General features: G+C 42.0%; 1 protein-coding gene across 1 annotated transcript in view; it reads right to left on the bottom strand.

The window, feature by feature from the left end:
• LOC110948202 (neural-cadherin-like) overlaps positions 1 to 26,878 on the bottom strand; it is a 98,711-nt gene that overhangs the window by 43,116 nt on the left and 28,717 nt on the right. The window contains exons 2-10 of the mRNA XM_022189631.2: positions 21,482 to 21,679; positions 14,238 to 14,463; positions 12,628 to 12,832; positions 11,355 to 11,466; positions 9,052 to 9,301; positions 6,371 to 6,513; positions 4,646 to 4,818; positions 1,756 to 1,924; positions 37 to 207 (exon numbers count right to left, since the gene is read on the bottom strand). Coding sequence (XP_022045323.2) covers positions 37 to 207; positions 1,756 to 1,924; positions 4,646 to 4,818; positions 6,371 to 6,513; positions 9,052 to 9,301; positions 11,355 to 11,466; positions 12,628 to 12,832; positions 14,238 to 14,463; positions 21,482 to 21,679 — 1,647 coding nt within the window. The remainder of the gene's footprint in view (positions 1 to 36; positions 208 to 1,755; positions 1,925 to 4,645; positions 4,819 to 6,370; positions 6,514 to 9,051; positions 9,302 to 11,354; positions 11,467 to 12,627; positions 12,833 to 14,237; positions 14,464 to 21,481; positions 21,680 to 26,878) is intronic.

The following is a 26,878-nucleotide window of genomic DNA, read 5'->3' as shown; positions in this document are numbered from 1 at the left end:
GGATGCCAACGTTTGTAATATTTATCCAACACTTACACTCGTAGCGCAAATTCTCAAACTTGGGGCTGTTATCATTCTGGTCCAGTATTTGGACGGTGAGCTGACAGATGCCGATGAGTGGCTCTTCTGCCCAATCAGTGGCCGTTACTGTTATAGAATATTCTCTCTGCCGCTCCCTGTCGAACTGCCTGGCTGTCACGATCTCTCCTGTAAATACAGAACGATAATCAGACCCATTCACTAATGCTCCGGCAAACATCCACATAAGAATGCATATATATAACATTTATACATCCATTCAGCAGTTCTCTGATTCATCTGTCTGAATCAGTCCAGCCATCCATCAATTCATAAATCGAGAAAACAAGTAAACAATTATAAATTTATTCTGAGTAAGTTTAGCATTCCTTTCAAGTACAGTGACTTTGTTATTAAATCTTGAGATGAAGAAGATAGAAAACAAGCCTGAAAGAAAAATACTGGCGGGATAACTACGTGTTAGGACTTCAGAACAGCTTCTTTATTCACTTTTCACTCAGAGTCAGACAGTGCTATATGCTCGCTACGCAACTTGTGTAGGGCCTTGTAGATTATGCAAGGGCCCCTTTGTGCTGAAGTGGATGTCATTGTTTACAACTTGGATGAGAAGATGAACAGAAAATATCCTTACGGTCATGAAAAGAAAAAAAAGAGAACCTACGTGAGGGAATTACGGAAACAGCAATCAGGTAAACTTCTTTCTTTCCTCTCCAAATCAGCAAATACCAGTACCATTAAACTACTGTGCTGACTTGCAGAGCATTTCCCTCTAGTCTGTCTGTCTTGCTAACCTAGCTCGGCAGTGCTTCCCGTGCTCAGTGCTCGCCTGCAGCCACTTCCAAGGCTGTATTCTGTAACTTAGTGCCTGACATAAATGAGAGTGAAATACAACAATTCATTACATTTGATGCATGCCAGCGGGCAGCTACTTGGAAAACATAACCATGTTTGCATGTGAATATATGCATTCAGATGTGCATGCAGGAAAAGGAAGCTTGTGCTTTATAGCTGCAGCTACCTGTGTGGGGACCAGTCAAAATCACACAATATGAAGTTGTACATAATTTAAAATAAGAGGAGGATTTTCTTGCCTCAGTCAAGGTTTAGTTACAACTGTGAACTAATGCAAGACAGGAAGCAGTTGATTCATAATGTCTGAATACTGAATGTGCATTGTTGACCAGTTGGGCATACTGAGTAATATGGATTGGATTAACATCTCTCTACAAATAATACCCATCAATTATTCAGCTGAGCCACACTATAGATAGTGTTTTATGTTTGAACATGTGTAAAAACCAAAGCTGTCTGAATGAGCACGATGCAGCTGATAGCATCAGGTAGAAGGGCCCTTAACAGACTTTTACTTTGGGCCCCGGGGAGGTCAGAAGCAGCCCTGCTCTCCCTTCATTATGTTTAATAACTTTCAGATACTGAAGAGTGACACCGATCCTGTCTAGATTCAATAAAATGTTAATCAGTACACAGCTTTTGGCAATAGACTACCACTCTTGAGAAGAGCTTTTTTTTTTTTAATAATGTGAACATTTTTAACTCTGCTCGGTATGTATCCCTTCCTCTGAGATCACACTTGAGCTCAAATGATTATTAGAGATGTCAATTACCATTAAAATACTGCTCTTCCTATCTACATGATACCCTGTGCTCCACATTTAATTGAGACCTATTTTACCCCAGACTCCGTGACTGCTCTACCTGTGTCTGGATGGATTCTGAAGGCAGGCATGGCGCTGTCTCTGTGCATTAAGCCATATTTGACTTTTCCATTTGCTCCCTCATCTGCATCCACAGCATGCACTTGCAACACAAAAGTCCCCGTTGGCTGGTTCTCCAGCACTGAAGCCTGCTCACGATATTGCTGGCACTTAAAGAGAAAGCGAGAGAGAGACAAAGAAGAAGAGACAAACAAATACAAGAAAGAATTCTTATATATGAGGAATATATTGTCAGAATATGTTACATAAATGAGAACACAGGCATCAAAGTAAATAAACTCATTAAGCAGAAGGTCACTGCACACTTCACAGGGAGGTATTGTGCGCGAAACACAGTATAGCAGCTATAGATACAGTAACCCTCATCTATGAAATTAAAAACGCTTGATTTCTTTTGAAGAACCAAAACGACGAACAGCTTTGTCTTAGCTAAGAATTTAATCCATTTCCACTAATGAACCTATGCCCCAGATAAAGAGCAGCTCTCTGGAGTCTTTCTTTTCTTTTTTTTTTTTTTGTAATCAGATAGAAATGCTTTCAACATAACAGAATAGCCATAAAAAAACAACTGGCAAGGAGGACAGAGAGTGACACAGAGGGGAAGGAGATGGATGTGAGGATGTGTGCAAATGATACATAAGAGTTCATGGCACATGATGGCACAAACTGCATAGCCTGTAGATAGCTGTTCATAAAAAACACACAGTATAAAACATAAGGTCATGCTAGCCCTGGTGGGTCTGAGGCAAACTTGGTATTTAAACACATCAAGTTGCCAAGAGTTCGAGCCCGCCTGCAAGACCTCGGGAGGTCCAGCTCCGCATAAGTACGTCTCCTGCCGAAGTTCAAGTCATTCCTAATTAAGGAGGAAGTTAATTAAACAGGTATAGTATATTGTGATGATATAGCACTTTTTTCATAAATTAATTGAAATCCCAATGGAGTGCCTAAAGATAGAGAGGGTGTGCAGGCTAATCGGAACTCATGGGAAAACAGCGAGAAGAGACAGGGGCCGGAGAAATGAGAACGCCATGGCTGAAAAATAGGAGAACAGGAGAGTGAGATGACGAGAGCGAGGAAGGAGGGATGGGAAGAGGAGCTGCAGTGAAAATGACTGAAGGAGGAGAGAAAATGTAACGGCACTGAGCCCATTCTGTGAGTGTGGCAAACCAACTGACCGGCAGGTAATAAGAAAGGCTCAGGTTGACACCAACAACAGAAAAAGAAAGAATGTTTCTAATAAACACTTTACTGCTGACAATGGAAAGATCAGTATAATGTAGCGAGGACACCAAGGTGGCTAGCTTAGCTTAGCATTAAGCTTGAAAATGGGTAGAAACAGTCAATCTGAGGGGTGTACTATGAAGCCACTTTCACATAACCAGGCTCTTTTTGAGTTGGCTGCCTTGACAAAACCTAAAACCCCAAGCAGAAATAATTGATATCAATGCCAATGATTATCAGTATTGTTTGTTAACCCTAGGCTTTTATCAGGCTCTGAATGGGCACCCATTAAAAGGGCCATTTGACACATAGTTTGACATTTCTTCTGTTAATGAGCCAGTTGTTTCATGGAGAGCTACGAAGAATAGAAAAAACTTAAATGATAATTATGTTTAGAAGCAAAAAATGTTACTACAAATAATACAACACAAGAATGACAGTAGAAACTTGTTGTGTAATTTAATATATTTATATTACCATTCAGTGCTGCCGCGCAGTTCTAACATGACAGTTGCACTTTAGAGCGGTTAAACTTGTAACTTGTTTTAATTAGACATGATACTTAACAAATGCATTTGGGTCTGACGTTGTCCCATAACAAAGGACATGTGGAAGTGACTTCACATCAAAGTGAAATGAATGATATTTATGTTCTCTGTGATGAATACCAACAGATTATTCAAATTTCTAATCTTTGACACTTTATTTTGAAAGTTGTTTTCCATGCAATGATATGACAAAAGAGCTGTTCAATGTAGAACAAGGATAGTATTTGCAGTTTTTGATCTGTGTGATGAACGTCTGCCAGGCCTTAAATATGAATAAAATGTATCAGTGGACCCTGTCAGCATGCATCTAACTTCTCTCTAGTTGCAAAAACTCCATAAGATCACTCATATAGTGAGTATGGGTAGGTGGTGTTTCATATTTCCACTTATGGAGAATCAGTTGTCTAACAAGCAGCGGTAGAATAACATTTAATTTATATTTTTGAAGGTTAGCTTCATCAGGAACCACTCCAGATTCCAGATATTGCTGATTGAGGGCAATCACATCTCTACTTATGCCTTATCTGCATCACTAAATTAATGCATTAGGGTTCCATGGCATCGCAGCGAAATTTGCCTGTTATATTTACTATATGTATTACTAACCTCTGTGTAATTGTGTATATTCCACTAACCTTTGTTTATTGTACTCTTGCAAAATAATTTTCTCTGGGATGAGTAAAGTAGATCTTGTACAGTTTCGCTCCGTCGCATTACCTACATATGACTCAACAGGTTAGCAGATTAAATACTCCCTCAACTTAGAATCTGTTTCGTTCATGGAGAATATCATCAGGACAAGAACAGGTAAAAAGGAAATGCTTAAATCAGGTTAGCTGTGCAGCATCAGTTACCATGGCGATCTAAGAGGGTAAAAGATAGCCTTCTTTGTAACATTGAAAACTCTGTCTTTAGGCTCAACATATCTTGGTAAGCCATCTATTTCGCTTCATCTTACACCCCTTTTGACAAAATCAACCGGTAGATGTTCTTGCACGACAACTGGTCCACCTGCTGACACTGGTAACCCCCCGTTAATTGGTGAGTTTGAATTTCTGCGCTTTTTGCACAGATAAGGCAACCAAAAGTTTTCCTCACCTCCTCAAACACCGGCTTGTTGTTGTTGACGTCGTCGACCCCAACGATGACCCTGGCGGTGGAGGACAGAGGGTGCGGACCGCCTGATGCATTGTCATCTGTGGCCGTTACATTCAGGACGTACTCTAAGCCTTGAAGCTTGGGCAGGGGAGTGGAGCGGAGACGAATCAACCCTACAAAGAGCATAGACCCATTAAATTACACATTATAAAATATGGGCCATCCTAACAGAGCACGTACAACTATTCCATTAGTCATTAAGCAGGATGTTATTGCCACTGTGGCCTCGCGTAGTGAGGTATGCGCTATCAATAAAAAACACAGGGGAAAATGCATACTGCATGCTGTTGTTCTAGAAATGGGGAGCGAGATAGCGACTGGTGGAAATTCACCTCTGAAGTCCGCAGAAAGGTAAAAATCTGATATGCAGACTAAATCCAAAAACCAATTTCACAGTGGTGATTTTGTCACATTTTCTAATCTAATAATTGCATGCTTTCCTCTAAAGATGCCCATCCAGCTCAGGCACTTGAGCGAAAACATAAAGTGGTAAAGTGACTCTGGTTAGAAGTTAACCAGGCTCAGCAGATGCCTATTAGCTGTTCCTCTCGCTTCCTTTGTCTGCTTTCATGTAACAGTCAAGATAAAAGGTGGGATAAAAGGAAAGAGCATCTGAGTCAACATCTTTCTTGTCAACAGAAATACAAAAACATCAGAGGTTGCAGGACAAGCAAGCAGCCTGTGATGGGGGGGATGGAGGGATGGGGGGGACCCATTGAAGTGGGAGCATGGGGAGGGTTTTTTTTTTTGTACTCTCGTGTTGTTTCTATTCATCTCTTTCAGTGCTCTTGATTAAAGACAAACCAGCATGCTGATACACACAGATACAAGCGGCTGACTTCCCTCTCTCCAAAATTACTTGTGATTCCCGCTGCCCGCAGAGAAAAGGAGAGTCCGAGCTCCTAATGACAATGCGTGACATTGACATCGCTGCACAGCTACATTAAAATAAGTGAGCTGTGGGATGTACACGGTAATTCTCTCTCTTTAAATGTCAGCCTTGTTTACAAATGCGACACCGGCTCTACGAGATATTCAATGAGCCAGCACTCTTCGTATATACAGTAAGTGGGAAGCATATAGCGATTTCCCTGCACCCAGAAGATATCAGCCTTAGCATTTTCTTGCTCTAAGGATACACAGAAAAGGGTGGAAAGGAATATAAAAACGATGACACAAAAGAATGAGGAGCTGGCGGAGCACAGCCTGAAGATTGTGAGCTATGATAGAGCAGTTGTTGTGAAATTGAATTGAAAGGGTTGGGTGACAAATGTCACAGCGATTGCCACTGGTTTCGGATCAAAGGGTAAATAAAAAAAGATAAACTGCAGTCACCAATGCTGGAGAGCTGAGAAAAGCGTGGAATATTCCTCTTTTTCATCTGCAAAAAAGAAGAAGCAAGTGTGGAAATTTCCCTAAATAATGTTATAGATTATATTTATGACCCCAATAACAGAAAGAGCAGCACTTGTATAGAAATTACAGCTTTTAATATCACCTTTCAATATCCTTCCCCAATGACTTTGAAAATCGAGGGTGTTCATTTCACACCACTATAGCGAGAATATATTAGAGAAAAATTGAATGTGTGATTTGACGGAAAGCCTGTCAATTAGAGTCAGAGCCGCAAATGTGACGCCCGGCCGGGAAATTAGGAAATATCACCTTTCTGGCTGTCAATGACGAAGTTTCCTTCCTCGTTTCCTGCTGTTATGGAGTAGATTATACCATCGCCATCTGGATCTTTGGCCAGAACTGTGGCGACGAGGGTGTTTGGCCCTGCGTCCTCAGACACAAAGGTTCGATACCTGCAAAGAGGAAGTTTAAGTGCAAGAAAGTGGGAAAGTTAATGATGGAAACACACACAAAGACAGCCGGTATGAATCATTTACACAGTCCGAAGCATCACCAAGCTGATTAGACTTATGGTTGTGGCTTTTACCTGTCACTATGATTTAACCTGTCCTCTTAGCTGGCCAGACTGGAGACAAATGATAATGTCTACTGGGATGTTGAAGCCATTGAACAAATGGTGCATCCACATACCCAACCCACAGTGGGCCATTTGATCCAGTGCCTTTTAAAATGTCAACAGTGATTTGATTGCTCTGTGGTGCTGGGCAGCAAGATGCCCGGCGAGACACGGGAGACTGATATACCGCTGTGGTACAAAGCACAATGGGGTGGAGATGAACTCTGTGACTACGAGGACGCAGGGATGAAGAGAAATGAGGGGAAAAAAAGGTGAGAGAGGAGCAGGTGACGAGAAAAAAAAAAGAAGGCGGCTGCCATTGGAATGACAGGTAAAGTGATATGTGGGAGTGAGTGAGGAGGAAGGCTGATGGAGGAAGATGGTAAAAAGGGGGCGGCGTTCTCCCGGAGTTTTGAGTTGATTCGTCAGCAGAACTCTTCCGCTGTGAGATTTTGTGCTAATGCTTATGTGAGCGTGTGTGGAGGTATGTGTGTCGGACGGGGCGTCAGTGTCTGTGGTGAGAAGTCAGAGGTGATTGATGGTTTACAGAAGAATGCTGATGGGTGATTCATCTCCGCCAGCCACGGCAGTCTCCGTGGCAACGTGAGTGACCTGTAATCTGTCACCCGACTCAGAGGCCGCCTCTCCGTAGCTCCGTGGGATGAGACGTATACACTCCCTCTGCTTTTTCCTCCTCAAGCGTCTCCCTACATCTCGCTGAACAGTGAAGTTGTGCTCAGATACAGGGCGCACCAGCCTGTCTGCCTGAATATATGCATTTCTATGGGCTCTCTGCCTGTCCGTCCCTCACTTCAATCACTTTTAGCCTCTCTATGACTCACTCAGATGCGCAGTGAGAGGACATGCCAAGAAACATAAGCCTGTCCACTCGCATGTCCAAGTATTACAATCAGTCTGAACAGAAGAATCATTTCATAAACGTCACTCAGAATGCATCGCTCCCCCTCCAAGTGCCTCTTTGTGCTGTTTTTGGACAGTATGTCCTCCTCCTCCCTTGCAGCATTTATCTACATCTCGGTAAGCTGCGTTATGATGAAGCGCCCAATGCACCCCACTTGGCAAAATGCCTGCATTTCTAACTATGTCTGCTGCTCCGGCATGAGTATTTGTCTGACTGTCGACAGGCTTCTCTGTCTATCTGCATATCTGACTGGCTGTCTCCTGTCTGCTTGCCGTGTATGTTTTTTTGGTATTCTCTACTTGCTTGCCCTGCAACCATGTTTCAGTGTGTTTTTTTTCCCCTCCTCCTCGGTTTTGTGTTTGTCTGCCTACATCTCCACCTCTCTGCCCACCTGTTTGTTTGGCTCTGTGTCTAGCCACCCACCGAGACTGACACCTGACAATGCAACAAGAGCGGGTAACAGAGGTCCGCAACAGTCTTCTGTGAAGGTCACTGAAACATGACTGACAGGACAAGCAGCTTTACTCGTTTGGGGGAATAAATGCAGCGGAGCCACAGTGACAGTTGCTGCCCACCCACTCATACAGCTTTGCCAAAAAGGCGGTCGGGGACACACTGGATTGCATCCATATGTCAGTTTGTTGGATACCTTTAGAGAAGGCCAAAAATAAAGCCCAGAGAGTGCAGTGTGGATGCTTGAATTCACTAAAATATTGAACATGGAGCGTTTTTAAGCAGCCCTGCAGACCCTGCTATGAAAGCAACAATGTCACACTCGCTGAAAAAAGTGTGAGAAATGAGAAACAGATTGTTTTGATGCCAGATGGTGATGATTAACACGGTGAAGGAAATACACTGAATTCATCTCACTTGTAGTTTTACTACAGCGAGTTTTGACGCAAGTTGGCCACTATTCATGACAGGACTCCCAGCATCAAATATTTTTGCGATGGAATAGCCTGAAGGAAGCCAGGTCTGTGATGTGTGATGTAACGGCCCATATATCTATGATGCAATTCCTTGTCTGCTCAAAGAGCAAAGCTTTGATATAATGAAATGTGATCAGCTGGTGGATCAGAGACAAAGCAGTGGAAGCAATGGGAGCGTTTTTTAAACTTGCCATTTTGGTGACAAACATTGATCTTTGCAGCTGAGCTCTGGTCATGATTAAGCCTCTGTGTGAAGCAACATTCAACCCACACAGAGACTTGCACACACTGAATATGTCTTGCAGTAGCTCCGATTTACTTAATGCACTTTTATGTCTTGGCCTTGCACTTTTTTTCGCATTTAAAATAGTCCAGAGTTTTGAAACAATATTTACAAAACTACCATGATAAACCACTGAGTTTGGTAAAAATGCCAAAAGACTGCAACTAATCCACAAATGGCTTTCATTAATATCAGAATTCGATGTGATGAGAGGTATTCTGTTAATATACGGCTACTCACACTGCCTGGGAGAATTCAGGGGCTTCATCGTTGACGTTTGCCATCCTCACCCGGACCGTGGTGGTTCCGGAGTGAGGCTCGTCCCCGCTGTCCACCGCCATCACCACAAATTCATACAGATGGTTGGGCCTCTCGTAGTCGAGTCGGCGCGCAGGGAAAACTGTCCCGTGGGGTGAAATGCTGAAGTCCGGGCTCAGAGTGTAATAGGTGAGCTCGGCGTTTAACCCCGAGTCACAGTCCGTAGCCAACACTGTAGGAGACATAAGAGCAGCACCATCAATTCACAATTAATCGAAAAGAGCTGATGAGATGGCGTTAGCTGATGAATATGTTGACATCTATGTAGATCATTATCTCTTTATGGCCTTGCTAAACATGTAATAAATCACGAGCTCTGACAGCTACAATTACTAGAACACAAACTGTGCCCTTCCAGAATGATTACCGTCATTTGCCAAAATGAGCTTAAAGACGGCAAAAAGAGTGAAATGAACAATGTGTGAGTAAGTGAGTGAGTGTGGAAATGATTTTTTTTCTGAGGTAATTACACAGAAAGACTATAGATTTGTTTCCAACGTGAGATGAGATTTTCTCTAAGATTGCAGCCTCAGACACTGAGTGAATTTCACTTAAGCTCACTGTTTCACGCACACGGCCCTCAAGCTCATAACACTTGTATAACCTCGTGTTTCGTCTTCTGATGTGTTTATTTCCTCTGCGTCAAGCATCAGCTCCTGCAGCCTGTCTGTGCATGTCAGTGCCTTATTCTCCATCTCGGCGTCTTGTTCAGGACTGTTAATTTGCCATACAGTCTTTGCGTTTAGCTCACACAATGTGACGGACTCGTTAAATGTCAAAGGAATTGAGATAGTAAATTATCTTTAAATTTCCTTGTCACTAGTTCTCTGCAGTTTTTTTTATTTTTTTTACTGTCAACCTCAGTGGGTAAAGTTGAAGTGATAGCCTGACTGTAAAGTATTCATCTTTGTCTTTGCCCTGTAGGTGCAGGGAGATGGTGTAATAGGGATTTCACTCCCTCACTGTCGTAAAACTTTGACATTTCATTAGTTAGCCGAGCAGTCCACCAGATTAACAAATTATAGTAACTCGATCTCTCTGTTTTGTTCACATTTTCCCCTCCTCAGTCTAAACTGGGGCGGTTTTCTTGAACTGCAAAGTCCTACATTTTCATGGTGTTCCAGCCAGCGTCTATTTGTAGCGGAGAAAAAGATCTCGCCTTCTCACTTTTACTTTTTCAGCTCTTTCAAAAGGTTCCCTGTTTCCGCTCTCTTTCTACCTTTTTGATTCTTCCACTGCTGAGTTTTTTTTTTCCCTACCATGCTGGTTGCTTCATCTTTTCTTGATGCATTGGTTTGTATTGGTTGCCACTTTCTCCCACTGCTGGCTCTGCAGTGCCAACAATTTTACCACTCCAGGCTGTGTATTCCAATGTTTTCAGATTAAATTTGTTCAATTTTTCTCAGTCAGAATGCACTCGAAACAATCGCCCAGCCGGAGATTTCCACATATCACCTATTGTAGCCCCTGGGGGAAGACGAGTCCCACAGGCGCAAGAACATTTTGACAAGAAACAAAGTGAAATGTAAAGCAAATACGAGCGGGATGATGGAGCATTCCTTTGAATTTGTGTGCATTTTCTTGAACATTCAAGTGAGCTCCTGTTAATTTACGAAACTGTTTAGAATTCTCACATCCTGTCCGTTTGCTCTTCTGTCTGCGCCTGTAGCTAAACGCTGCAAAGTGATCTGAAACGTGCAGCATCTTTACGCTTGAATCTCAAGAGTGCAATCAGAGGTGATTGTGTTTTCAGCCGGTAATGTGCAAATCAATTTTTAGTTTCATGAACAAACAACTGTACATGATTAAAAACCATAATATAATACATTTCTACCCTCCCTTCAACACACTATCTCTTTTAATTGGAATGCACTTTTACAAGACAAGCAGCGGTGACGGTAAAACATATGATCTCAGCCTTGTAATTAATAATTATAAGGCCATCTCGTGCTGTAAAAGATAAATTGACATGTCATTATTCATACAGAGCATAATAAATCAAAACAAATGTGTGATGTCTTTGTTGCGGGTTGTTTTGTTCGGTGGTTGTGATGCAGAAATGGAAGCGCTGTGTGCTTAGAAAAAAAGAGACCTGAGGCTGGAAGTGGAGCTTAAGTTTTCCTCCAGAATACATCTTGTGTTTTCATGTGACTTTTGGGATAGTTTCTATCTCGCATTCACAAGGAAACAGATGGAAGCGAAATATGGGGTCGGAGGATTCTCACCCTGCAGCAGCGATGTTGCCGTGGTTACAGTCTCAGGGACTCCATCCACACTGTAGATGGACTGGAGGAACTCTGGGACACAATCATTCTCGTCCGTTATCAACACCTGAACCTGATTAGCGCCGGCGTGATGGGATAAGTAGGGAAGGAGAGGAAAGGAGACGAGACAGACAGAAATCAGAGTGGGAAGATACGAAATCAACCTCTCTTTCTTAACTCTCAAATCCAAGAGACAACCCTCCGAAATTGTCTGTACAGGAAGCTGACCCCAAAACTAAATCTAAATTGCATTTTATAGTTCCTCAAGTTGCCAGTTCAACACATCCTTTATCTTCCACTTCATGATTTTCCTGAGTCAAAAATAGAAATGTTCTGAGCATGTGTGTGTCTCACTGTGTGTGTTTTTGACAAAGGCCCTTAGCCGCCCTCCACCCCTACAAGCTCCCTGTCACCACTGTGTGTAAAGTGTGAAGTGACAGCTGAGTAATAGTCCTGAAATAGCTGGGATAGGTTTTCCCGGTCTCCATCTCCTGCTCCACAACATACAGCTGAGCAGAAGCGAGTTTTTTTTCCTGCTAAATCTGTGCGGAAGAAGCGACTGTCTGACATGATAATTGAGTAACAAAATCTTTGAATTAATAATTTAAAACGAAACTGAATTCATGAATAGTTTATCCAAAAATATTCATTTGTGAATGAAATTTTCAGATTTGGAGTTCTGCCTCAAAGCGTGCTCTATATTTTTGCGCAGTTCATCTCTAGATCACACTCTTGACGAAAACTATTTATTGAGACGCAGAAACAAGAGGGTGAAACAAACGACGGAGGGAAAAAAAAAGATCACTTGGGCCTCCGGTTCTGTTGTTAACATTTCAAAACTGCTCAGCCATGCCATTCCTTCAGACAGTCACAAACTCTGCTGCTGCTCCTCTGTGGTTGCGCCAAGCGGTGAGATGCCAATAGGTCAGCAATGAGTTCAGGTCATTGATGGTAATGTAGCCTTTCCAGCTGATAAGAGCCACATAACATTCAGATAAAAACTTGTCTGTCTGAGAGCCTTTTCAAAGTCCAGTGGGAGAACCCACACAGCAACAGAGCAGACTTTTTTTAAAATTTGTTTATTTCAGTTTAATTCACCACAGTATTTCCTGTTCGACAGATGCAATAAAAAAAAGATCACAGTGGACGTCAGCTTTGGGTTCAGTTGACCAGAGTGCATAAACTCTTGTGTGACTCGTGTTTGCGGCCTGAATCGCCCTCTAATTAAACTAACCTCTGTGGCAGCGCTCAGGCTGCCAGGCTCCTCGCTGGCTCGCACCATCAGAAGGTAGCGGCGCTGGTCATTCTCATAATCCAGCGTCCTGGTCAGGCTGATCTCCCCCGTCTCCTGCCGAATGCTGAAAAGGCTGCTGGGATTGATCAGCAGGCTGTAACTGATTTGCTGCTTTTGGAAGGAAATGGCAAACACCACCAGGAAGCTGCAGAACAAAGAGAAAGCGATTAAAAGAAATGGAAAAACAGTCTTTACTATTTGATTTTGAGCTGCACCCGTGATGAATTAGAATCGAAATCCTCTTTTCCGACATCAGCACTGCGCTGTAATGAAATCAATTACTGTATGGCCCATTGGCTACGTGCTCCAAACACGGTCAATCAGTACTTGTCAGTTGTGTGTAATAATGTAATACTATTACACAGATATCAGTGTCTGTTCATGTGGTTAAGAGAGTTTGCATTCCCCAATAATGCGTGTTGATGACATGTCAATTCACACTTGAGTGCACTGCTGTGACCAAAATGAATATTTATTAACACAAGCTTTAGCAAGTCGTGCTTGAGATTCAGCACCTAGGGTGTGTTTGCATGCAGGGGGTTAAATTGAGATTTGTAATGTGGGGAGCCTGTGTGGTTCCAGGGTTGCCATGGGTGCACATGACTGCCTGCAACACTGACAGGCAAAATATTTCTGCACACAAAGGCCAGCATTTTAATGAAAGACAATTTGTCGGTGCTAAAAAGTAAGCCTGTGATCATTTGACAGACCATAACAAGGGCTGGTGTGTGCTGACAACCCCCTGCTCTGTGTGCAAATCAACCAGCTGATGACAATAGAACCTCTCTGTAAGTGGACTCTGCTGTGAATCAGTCTTAAATATAGGAATGGGGACAATATTAATATGGGTGGATTAGCATGTATGCAGCAGACATTTAATGAATGCACTAAAAGGGTAATAATTTACATTCTACAGTATTAAAATACACACAAACTGAAATATGTTCTTAATGGTATGAATGAGGGAATGTTTGAGTCATTATTTGAATTATGAAGCTAGGAAATTGCAGAAACATATTGAAGTTGGATACTACAGAGTGAATGTGCCAAAGCTGAGACAGTATTTCTGCACGTCTGCATTTGTTGTTGTGCCACTTGTGTTTACACGGCTGATTTTCAGCAGTTCATATTATCATATCAAGAGGTATTTGTAAAACTGTCCTCATGGGAAACAGTCAGCACATTCATCTTGGTGTTACAGAAAATAAGTGTGCTCACAATACACTTTTTTCTCTGCTTTTTTAAAAACAAATATATGATTCATTATGTTATATTTTCCATTATCAGGTAATTACACTTCTTGAGGCAACAACAAAGAATCTGACAGAGTGTTGTCAGTGATGATAAACATATGGGAATTGACTACATTTAGCTGTTAAACTACAAGAAAGGATTTTTGGAAGATAATGCTGTAATTTCCATTGACAAGACTAGATACAGTCACACAGTGTTGGAAGCAATGCAAGAAGAACAATATATAATTCATGATGTTTTTCCCGTATCATGTAGCTGAATCTGGTTGTGTGGATGCAAACACTTGCTGTACTCACGGCTGTCCTTCCGGCGTGTTCTCTGGTATGGAGATGGCGTAGCTGGTGTTGGTGAACTGCGGCGCTCGGGCTCCCGCCACCACAGAGAGCATGGCGGGAGCGCTGCGGCTCCCCAAGCCGTCAAGGGCCACCACGCTTAACAGGTACTCTCTCTCGCTCTGAAGCACCAGCCCTGTGGTCACCACCTGGCCTGTCTTCTTGTCTACAGCAAAGCAGCCGTCACCGCCTACAGGGAAATAACAATGACATTAGTGTCTATAACTGAATACCAACTCAGAAACGGTACTCAAATGGCCAATTTGAAAGTGAATTAAAGCTATCAAAGAATTTTTTTAAGAGATTACTTAAAGTTCTGTTCAAGGATAGATGCGCATTTACAATCAGTCTCTTTGTTCAATTCATTTATGTACCGCGTTTAAACATGTTGGTGAAATGAATAAACTAACTCATGAGGAAATGGTTTTGACAAGAGCGATAGAACATTTTTTGCTGTCATTAAAACCTCTTCATAGTACAGTCATTGTTCACTCTGCTCCGACTCCACTACAACATAACGCCGACTGGATTTAGATGTTTGAGGCAGCACTATTAAAATGACTTTTTAAATTGCTACTTTGTTTGCAGGCACTATGGTAGATATTCGACGGCGAGGCTAAGCTGAATTTACATTTATACTTGTTAATTTGGCAGCAGCTTTTGTCCAAAGCGATGTACTAATGCGTAGCAGTAGTTCATTTACGGTTTGTATGAATGAAATTAGAGACTTCAAGTTATTGCAGGCAGCGGGGTGGGAGCCAGTGTAGAGTAAATGGAAAAAATGCATTATGATTAACCGGCACATTTTGAAATACTGTACATCCTATTCAGCTTTTAATTTCTGTGCAGACAAGAACTGATGGAATTAGGCATCACATGGAGGATGCTTTGACACGTACCACACCCCACTCCCTCCTGGTTGTGGTCCTCCCCATGTTTGTTTATTTTTTTTAAATGGAACAGTTTGTATCCATGTTCATTTCCACGTACATACGAGAAATTGTAGCCGTGCAGCTAATTTCCATCTGGAGCCCCATTGGCAGATCAAAAATAAAGACATTACAAATAAGACATTACCATAACTGAACAAATACATACAAAAAGAAAAACAAGCTACAAGTGACAACATGTAGTGCACATAGCAGATCAAAGCTGGGGGACCAAGGCAAGCTACCAAGCAGCGATTCATTAATTTCCACATGATTACATTGCAAAGATCTCTTTGCTGCTATTGTACATATCCCTCTATCATTATTGCACATTACTATACTACACTTATCCCTCTGTCACTGTAACATAAGATTCCACTACATATATCCCTCTGAAACTACCGTACATATAGTTGTGTTGCACATTTCCCATTGTCACTATTGCACATAACATTGCACATTTCTCTTCATCTCTATTGCACATATCCCTGCCTACATTACACATAATGATCCAATACATGTCCCTTTTAACACTATTGCACGTAGCTCATTATCACAATTACTCATGATCCTTTAACACTCTTACACATGATTGTCTTGCACAATTAATATCAGAGCAAAAACTGCTCATGAGCAACTCTAGGAACATTACAAATATCCCAGAGTGTTGACCCAGCCTCCAAACTCCCCAACTCAGCATTTACAGAAACTGCCTGAACATGCCTGATCCCTATAGACCCCACCTGCAACCCACAGGACCCAATAACCTGATGGCTTAGGATAACCCAAAGTTTTGGTGTCCATGTTGTGCTGATCAGAGCTGATTTCATGTCACAGGTAGAACATACTCAATATTTTGCTGGGATTTTTAATGTTTTGCCTGATTAGTGTATAATAAGACCAAGGGAAATGGTGTTGGGTCAAGTTTAAGGGACCAAACACAGATCCTTGAGATACCCCAGTTTTCAGGAAGTGATGCATGGACTTATGAATTCTTTGCCAAACAAGCACCCTGTGAGGCACAGTGACAGCATAATATGGTATTGAAAACAAAATTAAGTGTTGAAAACAAAACTTGAACAGAAAAAGGAAACACTGCAATTAAAATATTTGCATTTTGAAATAGTTGTATTGATGTTGAAAAATAAATGTATTTCAAATGATTGATCACGGAAAGAAAAAAAATGCAGATATACTTTCTTTTTTCTGTCCAGGTTTATCTTAAATGTTAAATTTTAATTTCCAGACGGTACTGTCACTGTTCTGGCCCGACAGTCAGGCTGTAAAGTAACGCTGAGCTCAAGATGACTGCTTTAGATGTGGTGGGCAGAAATATTTAGTGGTTCTCCAAAAACTCGAAGGTCAGAAAAGGTAAAGGCTGCCAACTGGTTTAGCACAATAAGGACTGATTAGGGGCTGAATTAATTTTTGAAACAATTCAGTGAATTTCATGTGGCTGCAATTTAGGACGTATGTGAATCAGCGCCTTCCTCTTGTTTAAACTGTCTTGTCAATAGTTTTACAGATTCATGGCATTTTTGTGTGATTGTCACTGTTTTGACGGTATCTCATAGTAATACTACCAATTTTTAACCTACTACACAATGAATATTGATCTGAATCTTGACTTTTAAAAGATTAAATTGCAAATCATATTGTAAGAAAAACTGCAATTAGATGTTTTTCCCAAATCACTCACTCTACTGATTGCTGTGCATCACGTCCTGCTGACGTCAGGATTTCAGGTTTCAGTGGAAATATCAGCTTTGGTCCTCAGTGGCTTACTTGTTCCAAAAGCAAACACTGACTAAGAAGTCAAACTTGGAAAATCTTTTCCAACCGTCAGTTTTCAAACAACCAGTATCCCAGAGGAAGCCTTTTCAAACTGCCAGTACATCCTTTCAAAGCTTGCACAAAAGGTTTTCTATACGATTTCTGACATTACAGACAGTAATGACATTAGTACGTAAAAGATTGATTGAATTGAAGCTGTATGTGACTATAACCCACAGTATGGTCCTTTGTGTTGTAATTTTCCTTTTGTACATGGTATATATATATATATATATATACACACACACACAGTGGTACATTTTGTGCACATACAGAATATGAACATTATGTGTTGTTGCATACCTGTTTGAACAAGACAACAGCTGTCGGCGACTAAATTGCATTTGCTGTACATGCAATCATGAATGATTTATTTAACTAGCTAGCACTCCTGCCAGCTTGCATCGGGTGAAATGTACATGAAACAGTAATGAACAGACATCAGTCATAATCACTGCTCGGTCGCAATCAGTCTGCTGCTGGCTGACTCATTATACTGAACATGTGTCCTTGTTGCAGTTGGAAACTTCTTCTTACCTTTATATTTTTAACTTTAAAGGGTGCATATGTGGTTGATGGAGGGCTCAAAAGGTAACTGTGACTTTTGCAATCTAATCGAACACATTAACTTAAGTATATTAACAAATAAGTAGTGCCTAATGGGGTCCCTGGGGACAAAAATATAATAAATGAATCATTATCAGTTATGAAATTGATGGTTAAAAAAGAAAAGCAGATACATTTCTTTACAATCCACATTAGTAGCATATTTACCATCCTTTCATTCTACTATTATTTCATTTTCAGAAGTTTCAAGTAACCATTAGTTGCATTTCTGTGTTTTCAAACTTCAGCAGTGGCAAATCTGGCCAGTCTTGATCTGCTTGCCACTGTTGCCTAAAAAAAAAACCCAACACTGGTGCCATGCAGAACTGTATTATGGAGATATATTCTGGATTTATCACAGCCAAACACATCTCAGAGCTCTGGGAAACAGAGCAAACCTCCTCAAATCTTTCTCTTTGCATACTCATCCTTCTACAGCCTCACAAATGGTCACAATTGTGCTTTCCCCCCCTAGAATCACACCATGTTCTGATCCTGCTCTCACTGCATGTCAATCACATGCATGGTGGACTACCTTAGTATCTTTTATTGTATAATAACAAATAAAAACAAAAACATTTAATTTGAAAGTCACAAAACATCACATCCTGAAGTTTTGCAGTGTATCTCTGGCTTTGAGCATCATCTCACCTTAGGAAGAGCAGTATTTAGGGTCAGCAACAGAGCACATGAGGAAATGTATCTGCGACAGCCCCATTGCCCCTGATAGTTTGTGATGTTTTACATTAGAACCCATGGAAAACATGAACTCAACAACTAGCTCCATCTATTAAAACTTCACCGCCAGAACTGGATGCTTTTCATTGCATTGGCACTTTTAAAAAGCAGTAATTAAAACTTAAACAAAAAAGAAAATTTACAGAAGAAAGCACTCGGGAGATATGTCAGGACGTATAGCTCTGGGGTCTGCAGGCAGCACAGTTGGTGGGATGAGGGTTAAAGGTTTGCTCCCTTGTTGTCTGAAGCACATTTTAACATACTTGAGATTAAAATGAAACAGGACCCTGCTCAAAAAGACAGTGCACCTAGTAATTAAAAACCTTCAGGGTACCTTTAAAGGTCGGGAGACGTTCTATGCTAACACTGTGGTAGTCTGACATTCAATAGTATAGCTTTTCTACTGTCTCTGTGGCACTTAGCCCTTAGATCAATTATTATTACCATGCAGACTGCATATAAAAATGGATGTAGTTACTGTGGTGTCACCCATTAGTTTGTGGACTAGAAGCCTGGACAGGTCATCGTTAGTGTGGGGTGGATGTGCCTAAGAACTTGAGGACACTATGCCTATAAGGTGGTGGCTCGTTAACTGCACCCCAAAAACATACCCTGTTTAATTTTGCTCTAAATTGCACCATAATTTACAAAACAGACACTATGCTGAATTGATAAAGACTTTCAGCTAGCGACTGAGAGCATAAACTCATTAGGAAAATGTTTACTGATGTAACAAATCAAGTGAGAAGTAGGATAATTTTCTCAGACTTCTATAGAGTTTGATTTTACCAATTGCGTTCCATTTACATGGCCTCCACACTGGCTTCACTTTTCAGTACTGGAGCCTGCATCCATCTTGCACATACAGTCTGGTTTATGGTTATTTCTTCAAGGCAACTTTTAAAAATTGCTCACAAATTTAAAAAGGTCTTAAATATGCATTAAAAAGGCAGAATAATAATTTCTTAAAGCAGCTGCGCGCCGTTGTGTCTGGAAAATATTACTCAAAAGGGAGTAAACAGTGCTTTTGTTGGGGCTGATTTCAGATGCAGATTAATACACATTTGGTTACAGCAGCAGTGAAATATATATGGGAATAACTCAGAAGGAGCCACAGTGTTTATAGTAATGAAGGAACATATGACCCACTCCAGCAGCGAGGCTCATTGAAGTGTTTTCTTTTTAATCATTTTGGAAATCATTTTGGAGGTCTACAGCACGGAGGAATATAATGTATCAGGCAGCAGACACACAGAATACTTACTTGATGGGATTTATTTCCAGTATGAATCATATGGAACATTACCAGCCTTATTCTTCTGTACAGTGTAGAGGTTCCTGTCCTTGAATTCTTTTCCCATTTTTTAATGTAAAAGCGTTTACTGCATAGTGAATACTTTTTTTACACTGTGGTTTTTCTACTTTCCCTTGGCACAAAGTTTCTGTCTGTGCATTAGCAGTGCAATGGAAAAACAGTTTGATTAGTTTTGTAAGTATCATCGGTTTCCCACTATTCTACAGGCTGAAGAGCTTAGAGGAATAATGCCTCAAGAAAGGTATCAATGTGCCAAAGGCGATGAGGAGGAAGACGGCCAGCAAACCAAACATGGACATAAACAATGTCCGATTTTAAAAATGGACCTCGCAAATGATTTATGGGGAAGAAAATACATCTAACACATTTGTGAGACCTCAAGCATGCATACAAAAACACTGCATGTAAACATAACTTTTGTTTGTTTACAAGAAAACTCCACATTGTACGTTTAAATAAAAGATCTAAATGCTTTCCCCTGCTGCTGCTGCTGCTGGAATCTGAAATGCCAAAATAAAAGTGGTCAGACAGACTGACCTTGATAATCAAGAGGCAAGCTACTCCAGTTCCATCTCGAGGTCTTAGAAGTTAAGCACGGGATAAGAGGGTTAACTCTATATATTTGAAGTCTTGACAGTGGGTCTAGATTACATTGAAAAGAAACCATTTAGTTTGGTTTAAGGTGAATAACCTCGCTGCTCACAAGTGTTCTTAGCATGGCCGCATAGACAATGAACAACCTCGCGGTGTGGTTTTAACTCAAATCTGGGGAAGCTGTGCGATGTACTAATGCGAGTCAAAAGGAAATCAGTAGTGTTTTGTAAGACCCCACCGGCAAGATTAGCACATCCCCCAATATCTGGCATGCCAACAGACCTCTATCCTCTCAACCACCAGGGGGTCCACTACTCTGGCAGACTTCCAACAGCCGTGTGTGTGTGTGTGTGTGTGTGTGTGTGTGTGTGTGTGTTCTTGTACTTGCTACATTGTGAGTACCATGTTCTGCATTTAACTATCAAAGCGAGGACATTTTTACAAAGTGAGGACATTTTGGCCGGTCCTCACTTTGAAACAGCCATGTTTGAGGGTGAAGACTTGTTTTTAGAGAACAGGTATGAATTGAGGTTTGGTTAGGGTTAGGGTAAGGATTAGGGTTAGGCAATCAGTTGTGATAGTTAAGGTTAGGATAAGGCTCTAGGAAATGCATTACGCCTATGGATGTCCTCACTAAGATAGAAGTACAAACGTGTGTGTGTGTGTGTGTGTGTGTGTGTGTGTGTGTGTGTGTGTGTGTGTGTGTGTGTGTGTGTGTGTGTGTGTGTGTGTGTGTGTGTGTGTGTGTGTGTGTGTGTGTGTGTGTGTGTGTGCTTTCTCTGTGCATATGAAACAGAGAGGAGCAGACAGATAGACAAGAGCGCATGATAAGTGCATAAACAAATGTGTGAAGGCCTCTGGCGATGTGTGCGATTGTGAGGGCGAGAGTGTGTTTGCGCAGGAGAGAGGAAAAGGGGCAGTGATCGCGATGCAGCGAGAGACAGGCTGACGGAGTGACAGAGAAACTAATGGACACCAAAAGAGTGTATGAATGCATGAATGAATGTGTGAATGCCCGTGGCTGTCTGTCTGAGCGACTGTGCTGGTGTCGGACTAGTTGTTTTTATTTACAAGGCTCTAGAGCTTGTCAACTTATTTTAACAGCAGCACAATCTATTTTAATGCAACTTCTGTACATCTTGTGTGTGTGTGTGTGTGTGTGTGTGTGTGTGTATCAACAGCAGAAAGCTTACCATCTGACAAAAAGTATTCCACCTCTCCGCTTTTGCCCTCATCACCATCATGGGCCTGGAGCTGGTAGACAAACGTTCCCGCCGGGCCCTCGGCGGACACTACGGCCAGGTACGGGTACGGCTTCATATTCCACTCAGGGACGTTGTCATTGACATCGGTGATCTTCAGCTTCACCTTGTTCAGGTACCAGTCTGGGCCTGGGGGATAGTGCAAAGATAGTGACGGAGCTGTGGTTAATAAAAGTGACAGCTGTCATGTAACTGTGTGTGTGGAGGGGAGACGAGCAGCCAGGGGAATCCAAAGCAACAAAAAGCAACGAGTCAACTGAGGGTACAGGTATATGAGCTATAAATCTTCTCCAGTAGATGGCAAAACATAATACTTTGGGATTAGAATAAAAGCCAAAGTTTCTTGTTTCTGCTATGTGGAAGTGATACCAGAACGGCTTCGACTCAGCTCAGAGATCTGGTAAAAAAAAAGTCAATTACCACACTATCTTTAACGGTGAAATTTACTCGCTATCTTTCCACTTCATTTTGCTTTGCCATAGCTGCCAGGCTTAGGAGATTGTTGGGAGTGGGTGTCAGGAGGTCCTTTTTTTTGGGCCTGTGGTAAAGGTTGGTGAATGTGACATCGTTCATCCGTTCTCCATCTGGGCTCCCATCCAGGCATCCAGACACCCAGAGCTCCCATGGGAGAGATCCTCAGCCACAGTCTCATCTACCTAGTCTGGGTAAAGCTACCTTGATCTTCCCAGAGGGGCATAGGGATGATGCCTCAAGGCTGCAGGCACTTTGTCGCCTTCACACTGCCTCACTGAAGTGAATAAGAAGATTCCAAGAATCCAATTACCAACTCTCTCACCCTAAGCCGGGGCAGACAGCACGAGAGCACAGCAGCACCCAAAGAGAGACGGTTTACAACTGCGTGTCTATGACAGCAGTGTAGCGTGACTTCAGCTGAAAGTGATAGCAGGGGATCGTTATCCACATTAACCACAATGACACAATCTGGAAACTGCTCACAAGAAAAAAAAAACTCCCGATGCTGTCACCGGCCCCCCCGATCTAGGGCACTTTTACTGTTGAATTTATTCCTGCAAAGTGGAGCAAGTGACAGAAATGTGAGCTAAGACACTATTTCCGCAAATATTGGCTGTGATCTTGTGTCAACGTGGCATGAAGGAATGTCAGAAGAGCTGCCAACCAGTTCAGTAGGCTGTGATCCACAGAGGCCATCTGCCTCCACCCCAGAGAAGAAGAACCCCCTGCCAGGGCAAACACACACAAACACATGCACGCACAGACAGTAGTACAAGCGCAAAAAAACTGACATACAGGCAATCCATCGTGTCACACCCAGACACATGTTTGCACACTTGACATGGCTGACTTCTGCATGTCTTTTTCTGTCTTTCCGTCTCTCGCTCACAAACACACACCAGTGCACTCTTACGCACAAAGGTGGGTTACCTAAGGGCTAAAAGTAACTATGGATTTCAAATCCCATTATGTAAAAGGTCTCCTGTTTGTGACCACAGGCTATATATGTACCTTTTAATCCAAGACAAAAGCAGCAGGAGTTTGCGATGCATCCTCTCACTACCTGAGGGCTGACTCAACAGATGTCTCTGCACAGAACAGTTCTACTTTGCTGGTTTTCTTAATCTTCTGTAACATAATGTTCCTCTGAAGTCGATTATAGCTGATAATATAAAACTGTACGTCAGTAATGACCGGTGCGTGCGTACAGCAAAGAGTATGAAGTCTTCAAACTGTATGAATTGCCATAACAAATCTTTTACAGCACCTTGTGTTCGCTCAAGTGAGTTGGAAAGCAGAAAGTAGATGCTGAAATCATAATTCCTATTTCTTTTTTAAATGGCTTACAGTTAAGACGCATTTTTGATGGAAAACACAATGTGTTGCACTCCAGACTAGCTCTGGAGTGTTCACAACTGAAACACAATAGCTATAAAGTGTGTGACAGCTCCTAAAAGGATTGTTAGAGGGATAATAACAGAGGGAAGGAAGAAGCTGGAGGAGAGAATTAATCTAGCTTTCTGCTCAGGCTTTAAAGTTGCTCTGCGGAGAGAAAAGTTCTGACTAGGATCTGACAATAGTTCGTTTTGGATAAATAGCCACTGTATCGTGGGGGCAGAGAAACTAATCAATGTTCAGATGCTATCTCCTAAAATGTTGACAGCGGCAATTTATGCACTTTAAGCCAGATCATCCTGCCCTGTAAGATGGAACAATCCTTTAGTGATGAATAATGAGAAAGGATAAAGATTCTATTGCAAAAGTAGAGAGGTTTGAAAGGCACTTAATCAAAAAGAAATCAGAACTGCGGCACTTAACATTTAGTTGACTATCAAATCTTTGTGGGGAGCGGCGGAAGACACATTCCTCGCCTCCTGCTTGTTGGTGTCTTTCCCAACCATGTCTCAGTGGTAATGGTGGTGATGATTTTACAAGGCTCCATCTAATTAGCTTGTTACAGAGAGACTAATCAGAGCCAAGGCAGATAATTAGAGCCTATCAGCTCTGGAATGATAATGAAGAATGTGCTGGGGCGTGCACGTGAGCGTGTGTGTGTGCGAGGTGAGAGACTGCGCGGGTGCGTATAGGTGAGCGCTGAGTGCACACCGTGTGTTCTGAGGCTGCAGACGTGTGCGATTTTCTCTGTGATCTGGTGAGTTAGGCAGGGAGCGGCTGTGAGCGATGCCCCATGAGCACCAAACCGACACATGCCGCCTCACCTGACCGAGACAAAAGATGTGATCAAATAACGAGCAGGGGCTCACGGGCTCCGCTGGATTTTTCAAAGTCAAATATGCTTTCTGCTTCTCTGTGTGATGAAAAAGCGACTCTATACTGTACTCCACAATCCCATAAGGATAAAAGCATCTGCCGGATGACTAACGTAACAATGTAGCATAGAAAGTTGGGAGACAGGGGTGAATGTGTGCTGTGCAGGGCTGGCTGAGTACAATGACTCTGTGGCATTTGCACATATGTGGGCCAGTTGTGCATGGCTGCGTGTGTGTTCGATATCACTGCGAGCCTTTCTGTTGATGTTTCTTACTGTTAATCCTCTCCTTGGGTACTTGCTATATAAAGCTGCTAAGTGGCTTGCCGGTATTAAAAAAAAAAGTTGTCTCAAGTGCTTCTGTGCACATATACACTGCCCACAGTACAAGGACACTGAGTGTGTGTGGGAAGGGGATGAGAGGCAACAGAGTAAAGGAGAGAGGCAGATACAGAAACACAAATATCTACAGAGGCAGAGAGAGAGAGCGAGGGGGAAGAGGCAGGCAGCGTGGTGGAAGGAGCATTGTGTGATGCTTAGCAGAGAAACGGAGAATAACATTGTAGAGACAAGAGCACAGGGGAAGCACAACAAACAGCAGAGCACAGCAGTTGGTGGTGGGAGAAAACGTGCACAGTAACAGATCACGAGAGGAGAAAATTAAGAACGTACAATATAATTAATAACACAGGGTTTCCCTTATGCATCCCTTGCTCCTACTACTTCCATTTGAGTGGGGGGAGGGAAATTAAGAAACAAATATTTCTGTGTGGAATTAAACAAATTGCGTCGACAAGCATAAATATCAACGGCCCGTGCGAGACGTGGAATTTCAGGGGTGCTTTTTTTTCTCTCTCTTTTTAAAGCGGCGAGTGAATGGAAAGTGAAAATCAGCTCCAAGGGGGAGTAATGAGGTACATTAACCAAATGTTTGCAGTGTGAAAGAGGCTCTATTCTGAGCCAGGCGCCCCTCCTCCCTCCTCACCCCAATCTCTGTGCTTAAAGCAGAGTGTGAAGCCGTCAGCAGGAGATCAACACGCTAAAAGCACTAGGGACGGAAATCTATTAACTCAGGGATCTTGGCGCCACACACACGCACACACAGACACACACACACGCACGCACACACAGACACACACACGCACGCACGCACACGCTCACACACACACACTCACACACACACAGACTGGACTAGCTCAGGAATGGCTGACAGACGAACCATGCGAACACACGTGAATTCACTTTCTTCCCAGGACAATTACAAACAGTGGACGTCTTCCGAGTTCTGCTTACTTTTTTACTCGAAATTTGCATCTCTGCAGAAAGTGCACGTCCACGGTCGAAGCAGCCAGTGTGTGCCTTTTAGCAGCTACATTTGCAGAAGCATTGACATCGCAGTGGTGCACCTTATAGCTGCAGGCGATGAACATAATAAAGATGTCAAATTCAAAATAAATGTGGCCAAAAATAAAAGCAGCAGCATCTGTTCATATTATGTGGCTAAACTTAACTTCTTTAATGTTTATAATAAAAAAATTAAAACACCAACAAAACCCAACACAGAAAAAAGCAGATTTTGTGAGAGACTTTTTCATTCACTTCTAAACAGCTGGAGGCAGCAGCGAGTGGTCGGCTATATTTAACACCACGTTGGCTACTGAGGGAACTGACTAATGTTTGGTCAAAAATACATAAAAATGCATTATTATAGGTTGAATAAACACATCACAATGAGCAATGCTGTCACGCTGTTTTGTGATTTGTTGCACTTTTTACTGCAGGTCTGACTTGCTCATTTTGGATCTGATTTCTCTCCACATGTTTGTGAATGTAAATATTCTTCTTTTAACTGATGTATTGTCTTTACATACACGGACTGATTGAGTCACATGAGCTTCTGTGTTAACTGTGGATGCTTGTGGACTTAAGTCACTATTAATTAACCACGCCTGACGAACGTCAGCGGGGTTACTGCATTTGGTGCGGTATCTGGCTGGGTAAGTATGTACACACGTGGACAAAATTGTTGGTACCCCTCAATTAAAGAAGGAAAAACCCACAATTCTCACTGAAATCACTTGAAACTCACAAAAGTAACAATAAATAAAAATTTATTGAAAATTAAATAATCAAAAACAGCCATTACTTTTGAATTGTTGATTAACATAATTATTTAAAAAAACAAACTAATGAAACAGGCCTGGACAAAAATGATGGTACCTCTATAAAAGATTGAAAACTATTTGACCAGAGTGACATGATTAACTCAGGTGTGTCATTTAATTGACATCACAGGTGTTTCCAAACTCATAATCAGTCAGTCTGCCTATTTAAAGGGAGACAAGTAGTCACCCTGCTGTTTGGTGAAAAGGTGTGTACCACACTGAACATGGACAACAGAAAGCGAAGGAGAGAATTGTCCCAGGACATCCGAAAAAAAATTATAGACAAACATCTTAAAGGTAAAGGCTATAAGACCATCTCTAAACAGCTTGAAGTTCCTGTGACAACAGTGGCTCATATTATTCAGAAGTTCAAGACCCACGGGACAGTAGCCAACCTCCCTGGACGTGGCCGCAAGAGGA

The sequence above is a fragment of the Acanthochromis polyacanthus genome, chromosome 8, assembly GCF_021347895.1.
Source record: "Acanthochromis polyacanthus isolate Apoly-LR-REF ecotype Palm Island chromosome 8, KAUST_Apoly_ChrSc, whole genome shotgun sequence".
NCBI lineage: Eukaryota > Metazoa > Chordata > Actinopteri > Pomacentridae > Acanthochromis > Acanthochromis polyacanthus.
The sequence above is the reverse complement of the archived record's forward strand: the minus strand, read 5'-3'. Positions and strand labels throughout refer to the sequence as shown.